Source organism: Octodon degus, unplaced genomic scaffold (genome assembly GCF_000260255.1).
Source record: "Octodon degus isolate 3935 unplaced genomic scaffold, OctDeg1.0 scaffold00103, whole genome shotgun sequence".
NCBI classification, from domain to species: Eukaryota; Metazoa; Chordata; class Mammalia; order Rodentia; family Octodontidae; genus Octodon; species Octodon degus.
In genome coordinates, this window is record NW_004524679.1 from 5,819,161 (window position 1) to 5,830,630 (window position 11,470).

Genomic DNA, 11,470 nt, shown 5'->3' on the forward strand with positions numbered 1-11,470 from the left:
ATGTGTTAATTATTGAAACTGTCCTACCAATTTGGTTTGAAACTGTCTCATTGCTATTTGTTTCTCAATAAAATTATGGAAAAAATAAATAAAATTTATAGCACTATCACTTCATTCATACAATCACATATTTATGAAATGTGAATTTCAGCATGACCGAATACTGTGATCGGGCCTTCTGTTAATACCAAAAAGCTAGATCTTGCATGAAATATAATTCTTATGGCACTGACAAGATTGAAAGCAAAAAAAAATGTTCATGGTAAATACCCCATTCTGAAATAAACTTCAAGTTGAAAGCAAAACCTTGCAGAACAAAAACTGCAATAAAAAGTTAAGATTTAAAAAAATCTTGTACCAGTATCCTGTGGAAGCTGTATATGCCTGTGACTACATTATGAGGTGAGAACTCACTGAAAAGATGTAAAATTATTTCATGTCTTTCATGTCTTGTGGGTGAAGCCAATAATTCTGGATGTAAAAGCACCCTTGATTTCAGTTCCCAGATGAAATACATAAAAATTTTCAAAAATAAGCACTACAACAAGAAATAAGGCATTAAGATGAATCAGTAAAAATGATGTGGCAGTCAGATTATTATAAACTTTAAATATTACATTTAACAGAGAATTTAAAACACCTGTATGTGAAAAGTTTAAAGAAACAAGAGATCAAAAATTGAATAAACCAAAGATATTATTAAAATGATTAACAAAAATAAAAAGAAACAGAACTTTTAAAAATGAAAGAAAAATATTAAATAAAAATGTGAATATGTTTAACTGCAAATGAATCACAGATGAAAGGAAAAAATGCTGAGGGCGTGAGAGCAGTGGGGCAGAGAGCGTGACTTGCCCGCTCTGTGCTGCACTTCTGCCACCTGTCGCCAGCCACCACTGCCGCTAATGCCACTGAGCAACCATGGCTGAGGAGAAGCCCAAGGAAGGCGTGAAGACCGAGAATGACCACATCAACCTAAAGGTGGCGGGGCAGGATGGCTCCGTGGTGCAGTTCAAGATCAATAGGCATACCCCCCTGAGCAAGCTGATGAAGGCCTACTGCGAGAGGCAGGGCTTGTCAATGAGACAGATTAGGTTCAGGTTTGATGGGCAACCCATTAATGAAACAGACACTCCAGCACAGCTGGCGACGGAAGACGACGACACCATTGTTGTGTTCCAGCAGCAGACGTGAGGTGCAGCCTCTAGAAGGACCATTCTGCAACCTGCACTTGCTTTGGAATGGTGAGCGAATGACCAAGTTGATCACAGGAGTCTGTGGGAGCTGAGGACAGTCACCAAACAACCGTTCTCTGTCAGGTGCACTTCCAGTGCAACACAATACTGCATCTACAGAGACATCTACAGCTTAAATTGGGCTAGATTGTTTTTGATTAGATAAACGAGTTGTGAGGGTTTTCTTCATTTTGCTTTTTTTCCTCTGTCCCCAAGCATTTTTCCCCAAGACTTGTCAAATATTGGCTCCATCTGTGACCAGGTTCTCAGCCCAGAGTTGAGATTGCTCCTGAGCTGCCTGCCACAATCATGTAGACAGCTTGCATTCTCCAGTGACTGTGGCTGTGGGACAAGGGGGCAGGATTTGAGACAAGGGGGCAGAGTTTAACTTTTTGTTTAGGCACAGGTTACAGCAATGCTCAGCATTGCAAATTTAGGCTTTGTCAAGCATGTGGTAAATTTGAAAGGGAAAAACTGGACTGGGTCTTGAAAGGTAAAAAACATGCAGTGAGGGATTCAGTAATGTGGCCTCGGGGCCTCTCTGCTCCTGATCGTGACCTCTGGGGCCTAAAGCTCAAGACACTATCCCTCTGGTCAGTAACTGGTAAAGGATACAAGAGCAAAGATTGGCACAACAAAAACTAGTTTTTTCCCTTTTCATAATGTAGAATAAAGTACCACATTTCTCATTTGGTAATTGTATTGTGACCTCAGACTTCTAGTGTTTGCATCTAATGAATGATTATGGTCTCCTTATTAAAAAGATTGTGTTTCCTGAATTTGCAGTTATATTACTGTGGAAAACAGCTACTTCTAAATATAGTTACAAAAGAAAGCCATGGAAAGGTGACTTTGTCTTCTCACAGATTTGTGCTCCGCTGCTTGATGTCATGCACTGGTATGGTGACTCCAGTTCTATGACGTATCTTGGGCGCTATGCCAGTTAAAATGTTCATAGTTCTGCCTATTATGCTTCTCTAAGGATCCACTGCTGCTTGACAGCCATTCTCTGACTTTCACAGTCACCTGACAAAGACCATCTCTTGCTTGCTTGAAATCCTGCAAAATGTTCTTTTCTTTGTTTTGTTGTATGGGCTTGGGGTGGGATGTTTGTTGGTTCTATTGTGTTTATTCATCAACTTGTACATTATTTGTTGCCCTTTACTACTGTAAACAGTAAATATAGTTTGGTTAAAAAAAAAGAATAAATGCTGAGACATAGATTCTAATCAAGTAGTCAGAATTCAGCTAGAAATTCAAGGGGATGTAGCGTATTAATCATGATATATTTCCAAAAAATTTTAATTTGGATTCAACAAGGTAAGAAAAGAAAAAAAAATAATACTTGTGCATATACTGGCTGATAATTTCCCAACATGGTAAATGACATAAATTTAAAAACAAAGGAAAGATGCTATATTTGGCTGTACCATATAGGACCACAGGGCAAATAGCTGAACACTGTCAACATTACATAGTTAAATCCATACCAAGAAAAAAAAACACCTAAGATTAAACATATAAAAATGTGGGAAACTTGCCCCAGGGGTGAATGATCAAACTGCAGGGCCAAACCATGCAGGCTTTGTGAGGAGTGAATGGTTCAAAAGAATTTTAAATTAGTGAGGCATGTTGTGTCTGGTTGTTCTTCTTAAACTTCCCCCAAGAAAACTGCTTAGGTCTTGACACAGTTCTTTTTCTAAACTGCTTTTCTTTGTCTTTTATACTGATATTCTAGATAAAATACAGAGAGTTCTCCGCTTCAGTGCTATTACAGGGAGTGTCCTTAATGCCTGGTGCTTTTGGTTGAGATATCCCTTCTGGCCTTCTTGGCGACTGAATTATGTCTCTTCTCCAATTCATCTTTCAATCTCTATGCCACCATGACTGTACATTTTGACAACTGTTACCCAGTGAGGGTCATACAGTTACAATTCAGCATAGAAGACTGACCACTCCACCCCCACAAGCCTGGAAAAGGAACAAGGAAACATCCAATTCTGCATTGTGGTAAATGGACAAAGGTAGCCACAGAATAGCCTCATATCACTTGGTGAGTTTATAGGTTAGGTATTTTCAACACAGGTCTCTTAGCTGTTCAACTGCTTTTTAAATTTTTTTTTGTTTTTTTTGTTGTTTTGGTTTTTTTTATGTATTCACTACAGGGTCTCACTGAGAAGCTCAGACTTATAGTGATCCTGCTTTCAGCCTCCCCAGCGCAGGGATTATAGGCGCATACCACCACACCCAGTCTTGGTCACTGGTTCAGTGCACTCTTGGGGTGGGGTCCACAGGTTATGTAGTGATGGAGATGGAACCCTGGTCCCTGCACTTGCCTAAACAAGCGCTTAGTCCACTGTAGCTGTTCAACTGTTAAGTAAGCAGAGGCAAATCATTTATCTTTCTGTTCTTTTACTTTCATTTATTCTGTTTTCCCCACAATATGGGGCAAGCTCTAAAGAGGAAAAACAATGTAAGCAATATTTAGAATATCTTTTACAAACATCTAAATATAAAGTTTGTAAACTTTGCGCTCTTAATTGTTACTAACAATTACCTTGGTTTCCTTTAGAGCAAAATCTTGCAACATTAGGAAAATGTGGGACAAAAATTATGATGATCTTTAAGTCCCATAAAAGTTGCACCCCTTACTACCTGCTATCTTGGAAGGGTCACTATTCAATTAGGTCAAATGAAGCAGCTTCCGTTTACAAAGCTGCCTTGTCCTCCCTCAGCTCCTTCAAAAGCCCCTTTTTCTTCCTGCTCCACTTCCACGTCTCTTCAGGCTGTGAGTGCTCCATAAAAATGTCCTTTAAAGAAGCTAAGGAGAAAACTGGGAAAATATATACCTGCCCTATATCTGGGAGAAATCAGGGACCCCCAACATGAACATTTGCTTTATTTAGTTCTCAAAGAGTTTATAAAAAGGATTTATGATAATGGCCTACAGACCCCATTTTCAAAGGAAATTGTGAGCCAATAAGACACAATTTGAGATGATACCACAAGACTGGAGGGTCTTAATAAAAACAGTGCTTCGCACCACTTAGTTTAATGTATGGCTTCACAAATATTAGGAAGCTGCCAATGCAAATACCCTAAAAAATCTAAATGTAGGAGTTCCTATTGGAAATGATATGCTTGTGGGAGAATATACTTTTGCTGATCCCCAGAATGAATCCCAGATAGATTCCCAGAATTTTCCCCAAGCTACTCATTCCACCATTAAAATTCATGAGGTACAACTATGTGCTGCTTGCTGCCTTGCACCTCAAAAATGTTATATTTGTGGCAAAGAGTAGCATCTTGAAAAAGATTGTAAAAATAATAAACAGGGCAAAAGAGACCAAACAAAACAAAAATGTCCTAAATATACCAAGAAAAAAAAATCCGTGGGCCACCCCAAATTTGATAATGATGGGAACGTTATTTCAAGAAATATGAAAGAGAAAATCCCCACACACCTTAAAAAATAGGAAGTAAATCATAAAATGTTCATGTTCTGGAGTAGGAGCCAATCCAGTCACAACAGGATTCCATTGTTATAATTCTTAGCTATATGATAAATTTATCATGGCTTTTAATTTGAGTTGGTCTTTTTCCTTAGTTACCAGGGCCTGCCAGATAAATCAGCAGACTAAAGTGCCTGCTTAGGCAGATGCAGGGATCAGGGTTCAATCCCTGTAGACCCTGTACTAAATACATAAAATAAAATAAAAATATGGTCAAAACACTTCTTGTGCATTAAGAATTCTTAAACTACCACTATAGGGTTAATTTATTCATCTTTTTGTTTTCTGCTATTACTAAGATAATTCTGCCATTTAAGGTTAATTGAAATTCTGTTGGCAGTCAATTAAATTTAAATCAAAGACAAAAGAAAGAAAAAAAAGAAAAGCACAACAGCATTTTAAAATCCAAGTAAAATAGAGAAATATGGAGAAAGCTACAGGTATCGAGATATAATTTTAATGTGATTGGATTTTGTACGATAAAGGTAAGAAAAAGAAAATAATGATAAATTAGAAGAGTCGAGTATGTCAAAAAAGGTTTGTGGAGGATGGAATTTATAGAAAATATGTATGTTTAGTTATTTTAAGCTTTGGTCTTCTTAGTTAGATTGAGCTCAAAGTATTCCTTCCAAAATCTTCTTTTTGCTCAAGGAAAATTAGGGGGCTACAGCTCTGAATCTCATCAGTCACTCTATCCCAGGTTTCAACTCCTTTCCTATTTAACTAATACTTTCAGACAAAGGCTATAAATCTCATTTCTGAAATTAATACTGAACATGAGCTCTTCTGCAGGACAAGCAGGTACACCTAAACTTGTCACTGATAAAAAAATGTGTGACAAACCTGCCTCAGGCAGTTCCAACCTGATTTGTGACATTCATTATTGCTAACTTCATGGTACATTAAATATATTTATGTTTCCCAAGTATACAGGTTTTCAAAGGCACAACAGATCTCATTACACTAGTGACTTCTAGGATAAAATTATTTATAATGATAAACATTTAGGCTCAAATATCTGGATCCATGTTATGGAAACTCTTCATGTAATTGAAAATGCCTTTATTCATAAAGGAAATGATGAGATTTTCTTCCATAGGTTCACACATTTACAAAAACTTTAAGCATGTTAAACATCATTTATACTCATATTTTTCTGTAATGAGATTACCACCATAAATTAAAACAAGATAATGGTCCTGTGCATACTTGCAATTCCCTACACACTTTGCTCCAATTCTGGCACATTAAATATGTCCCTGGTATCTCTCAGAACCCCACAAGACAGGATACTATAGAGCAAGCCAATGAATTCTTCAAGACCCAATTATAAAATGAGAAAAATGGAGAATAGTGCAGAAAGAATTTACATTAAATAAGACTTTAAAGTTTTAAAATTGTGATTCAGTTTTCGCAGCAATATACAAAAGCAAATCACCACTTAAACTGAGCAGATGATGAAAAGTACAAGAATCCCCTACTACTGAAAATCTTGTTTCTTGCAATGATCGTATAAGTAAGTCACTTAAAACTCCAAAATTATAAAGATAAAAAAGCTCTGTATCTTTCTGAGTTTGCTGATATATACGACAAGTAAATGACATGGGCTATTGGTCTCATGTTTTTATTTTACCTGTCTTTGACAGTTACATAGGGAAATCTCCAAACATCTCTTTGGTCTACAACATTTCATATACATGCATCCTAAGCATTACCTCTCTGCCTCTTAAGGGTCTGTAGGAGGCACTACAGCCACTCCAATGGTTGGTACTTGTTATCTCACACATGGTATTTCCTGACAAAACAATCTCATTATAAAAACAAAAAAGAATCTCATTTATATAGTCACCAATGCCACTGATGGTATGCATTGTATTCTTCTTCAGCCCCAATGATATATAAATAATTTTTAGTATTTCTCAATTAAACATTACATATATATATCATACTCAGACAAAGAACCAAAGCTTGCCTCCCCACCAATCGTATAACAGACTAGGTGGGACATTTAGCCCGATCTCAACCCTTGAAATTAGCAGACAAAAACAACTGTGCATTCTAATTGAAGCTATTATGTGCCAGTTATAATATCCACTGCAGTGGTTATCTGAGCTCATTTCATGCAAATTGTTCAAGCAATGAAAATCTATTTCCAAAATGTTACCTTCGAATCAGAGTCAAACTTAACAATGATAAAGAAATTCTACAAAGACTTGATGCCTGGTGAGGCAGCAACTGGCTGGCTTGATGAATAACAAACAAGCTATTTGGATATGCTGTTGTCATAACTGTGACATCATTACCATTTTATGTGCATCACACTGATCCCATTTAACCTTTCAAAGTCTTAGGAGAGGGGACTGGGGAGATGGCTCAGTAAAATAAGTACTTGCCTTGCAAGCACAAGGACCTGAGTTCAATCCTCGGTTCCACCAAAAAAAAAAAAAAAAAAAAAAAAGTCTTAGGAGAAAGTGTAACTCATGTTTCACAGAACATAACAGGGAGATTACTAATCTCTAATGCCAACTGCAGGCCCAACTTCATAAATTACAAGGGCAAGCTTATAATATCACCTTAATGATATTTCCCACTGGCTCAACCCCCAAAATTGATTTTCTTGTATTAATATTCACATTTGGATTATTACAATTAAAAGTAGCTTTTTTGATGTTTCTACTTATAGTTCTCAAGGACCTTTTATGCTGTTCTAGCAGATGCTTTACATGCAGGCTGGGATGGCCTTCAAACATCAAGCCCAATACCCTTCTACTCTATATTCCTTTCTTCCTCCCCAAGCTTGAAACTGCAAAAAAAAAAAAAGAAAGAAAGAAACACACACACACACAAAAAAAAATGGGGGCGTTGGAATGTGGGGGACTTGGCTGAAGAGTGAATGGCTGAACTGCAAGACAAAAGCACAAGGCTTAAATTATAATACAAAAGCACAGAGGCCCTATAAAGAGTGAATGGTCAAACTGCAGAACAAAAGCATGCAGGTTCTATGAGAAGTTAAATAATGAATGACTGAACAATAACAAGTTTAGCCTAGTGAGGCATATTCTGTCTTGCCATTTTCCTTTTTCCCCTTTCCCCAAGGGAACTACTTAGCCTTGAGACAGTTCCTTGCTCAAACTGCTTTTCTTCCATTTCTTTTCATTACTACTGATATTCTAAATAAAACCAGAGTTCTATTAAATGCTAGTCCTGGAAGTGTTCCTAATGCTGGGAGCCAATAGCTGAGATAGCCACTCTGGCCCTCTCAGTGACTGAACTAAGCCTCACTGTAAGTATTCTTTTATTCTCTATATGGCTGTGCTTTCACACTATGAAAGAAAAATACCCAACACCAAATACAAACTATCTGAAAGAGAGCCTGAGAAAACAGATTATCACTTACAAAGAAATAAAAATTTAGGCTATTATAAAATTTCACCAGCAAAGTAAAACATAAATGACAATGAAATATAATTTTAAAATGTTTAGAAGAAGTCAGCCTGCAATTATTTTCCTAGTAAAGTTTCACTTAAGACAGAAGGAACAGGGCCGGAGAGATGGCTCAGTGGAATAAGCACTTCCCTGGCAAGCACAAGGGCCCGAGTTCAATCCCTGATTCCGGAAAAAAAAAAAAAAGACAGAAGGAACAAAAATAGCAGTTGTTTTCAGAAACACACAAGATAGAAATGATTTAATACTAACACATAAACTATAAGATCTTGGAAAATCACATACTTCAAAAAAGTCTTGTTAACTGAATTTATCCTGCTCCATTAAAGACAGAGATAGTTACATAAGATTAAAAATATGAAAGAGTATGTTACACATAGATGTAGAAAAGTGTAAAAGTAAGACGATAGAAAACAATGTAACAGCCAAATACTAAAAATCAGTAGATGGGGCCGGTGAGATAGCTCAGCGGTCTAAAGCGCCTGCATAGGCAAGCTCAGGCAGCCACATGGGACCGCAGTTCAATCCCTGGCACCACATGCCACCCCAGACCTGCCCCCAGGGTGGGCTGAGCCAACTATAAAAAAATTAAATTAATTAATTAATTAATTAAAAAATGGTAGAATATCTATTTAAATAACAGGTAAAATAGGCATAAAGGAAAAAATATGAGATGGACAGAGTAATCAGATAATGTAACACATTAACTGTACTGTAAGATTAAACAACTACATTCTTATGGTTGTAATAATCAACCTCAAAATAAATACAAAGATTTAAAAAATTATAAGGAGAAAATGACAAATCCAACACTATTATGAGATTTCAAGATACATTTCTCTCAACTAGATAAAAATATTCTCTATGAAATTTGGAAAACTTATAAAAAAGTATATACTAGTCCACAAAGTAAACATCAGCAAAGTTCAAAGTATTAGTAGCCTAACGGCTGGCCAAATATAGCTCAGCAGATTAAAGCACCTGGAAGTAGGCGCAAGCGCCGGGGGCTTGATTCCCAGGCCTGCACTGCTGGCCCCGCGCCCATGGCGCACTGAGATGGCAATTGAGATTGGTCATGGTGGTGTGCGCCTATAATCCCAGGTCTTGGGAGGCTAGAAACAGGAGAATCACTATGAGTCCAATCTAGTAGTGAGACCCTGAACAGCTTGTAGACCCTTCCATAAAATACAGAAAAAAAGAAACCCAAAAAGAATTAGGAGCCTAAACATACGTTTTTCTAGGTATTATGCGAATAAATGCAATGCTAAGAGAAGATTAATCAGCTAAAGTAGTTATTGTTACATTTCATTATAATTTATAGGTCATTGAACTGCAACAAAAATTAAAACACTTAGAATAAAAGTTTAACAATACATAAAATATGTACAAGAAACAGAACTACAGAATAAATATCATGAACTTAAATGTTTAATGAGAAAATAAAAACAGATGAATATAATTGACTCTTGACCAATATGGGTTTTAATTAGGTGAGTCCCATGTAGATTTTTTTCCTGAGATTTGTGACAATTTGAAAAAAGCTCGATAAACCAAAACCCTAAAATTATTTAGGAAATCAAGAAAAAGCTAACTACATCAGTACAAAAAATGTATGTAGATAAGTTTGTCATTAACATAAAATTTATATAAATCTACATTGCAGATTTAAAAATCTGTATCATAAATAGATAAAACCTGGGACGGGGGAGATAGTACAGCAGTCTAATAAGCACCTGCCTGGCGAATGCAAGGACCCAGGTTCAAGCCCAGTACCACATGCCGCGCTGGCCCCCTGCCAAGCCAGCCACCAAAACTGGATGTGGTAGGCCATGCCTGTAATCCCAGAGCTGGGGCAGCTGAGACAGGAGGATCACTACAAGTCTGAGATGTGTAGTGAGACCCTGTACCAAATAAATAAATAAAAGATTGAAATAAATAAATAGTTAAAGCTTGACAGATTTTTATGGCCAAAAAAAAAAATGGTACCAAAGAGAAATATAAGCAAATGTATAACTGCATAAGATTAGTTGTAGCATATATTATACTACTATAATAATTTCACAGACACTTCATTTAACCAATATGAATTCAACAGATACAAGTGTCTGATTACTTAGGCAAGGACCAGGGTTTGATCCCCAGCACCACATGCTACACTGGCCCTGACCCCAAGCACACTAAGCCCACTGAGTCCAGGTGTGGTGGGGCACACCTGTAATCCCAGTACTGGGGAGGCTGAAAGCAGGAGGATCACTATGAGTCTGAGCTGCGTAGTTGAGAACTTGTAACAAGCAAAGATATTAAAAAAATAAACAAGTGTTTGCTTAGAAATACTAAGTAATATTACTTATGTCCTCTTCAGCTATTCATCTTTCAAGTTAATTTTATATTGTAGAAAAGAGTGATCTTTCACATTTCTTATATATTTTCACTGTATGTAATAGAATTTATAAAATTTGTGTTACTTAGCTGTTTACATTAATAAGGTTTCACGTCAACCACAGGGTACTAGGAAAGTTTAGGAGGAATATAAATTTATACACAGAATTCTCAAACTTCATGGAGGGGAGATACAGCAACTGGAACTTTCAATGGTCAACTGCACTAAACTCTGAATTTCAGACAAAGAATAGGCAAGGCAAGGAAAGGGGAAAGATAAGCTAAATGAATTCCCTATAAATCAAAACAAAGAAAACCAATAGAGCAGAAATTATAAATGTATGATACAAAACCATAAAATACAGAAAATTTTGTTAAAAGCCCAAATTTGATTCCTGTTAAAACGTAACAGGCTTTAAAACTTACCTAAGGCTACATGGCTAAAAAAAGAAGAAGCCCTCAGTCCTAGTTGTCTGTCTCCATTTTACACTTTTTGAACTACTGTGCATCTTACCTCACTAAAAAAGCTAAGGATAAAAGCAAAGGTTGATATACTTCACTAGGTTAATTTTAATAACCTTACATACCACAAATACAATAAAACAAAGTATATTCAGTTCATAAAACTAAAAAGATTTGTATTTAGAATGCATTTTAAAACTAGTACATACTAATAAGACAACAACCCAACAGAAACATGGACAAAATATGTAAAAAAAAAATGTTCTAAACCAGTGATAGGAAACTTTCTAGAGGTTTCAATGGTACCAAAAGCTCATTGCAGCAATGTGCCATATGTTCACCAACCACTGTTCTAAACCAGGAAAAATCAGCAAACATACAAAAAGAGCTCAACATCACCAGTAGTCATGACAATACAATATATTTGAATAGTATAAT

The 11,470-nt window shown here is 36.5% G+C and overlaps 2 protein-coding genes across 2 annotated transcripts in view; one reads left to right on the forward strand and one right to left on the reverse strand.

Moving 5' to 3' along the window:
- Chm (CHM, Rab escort protein 1) overlaps nucleotides 1-11,470 on the reverse strand; it is a 309,216-nt gene that overhangs the window by 190,354 nt on the left and 107,392 nt on the right. The gene's annotated exons all lie outside the window — the stretch shown is intronic.
- LOC101591560 (small ubiquitin-related modifier 3) lies at nucleotides 922-1,194 on the forward strand. Its single transcript, XM_012516372.1, has one exon. The coding sequence runs from the start codon at nucleotides 922-924 to the stop codon at nucleotides 1,192-1,194; it is 273 nt and encodes a 90-aa protein (XP_012371826.1).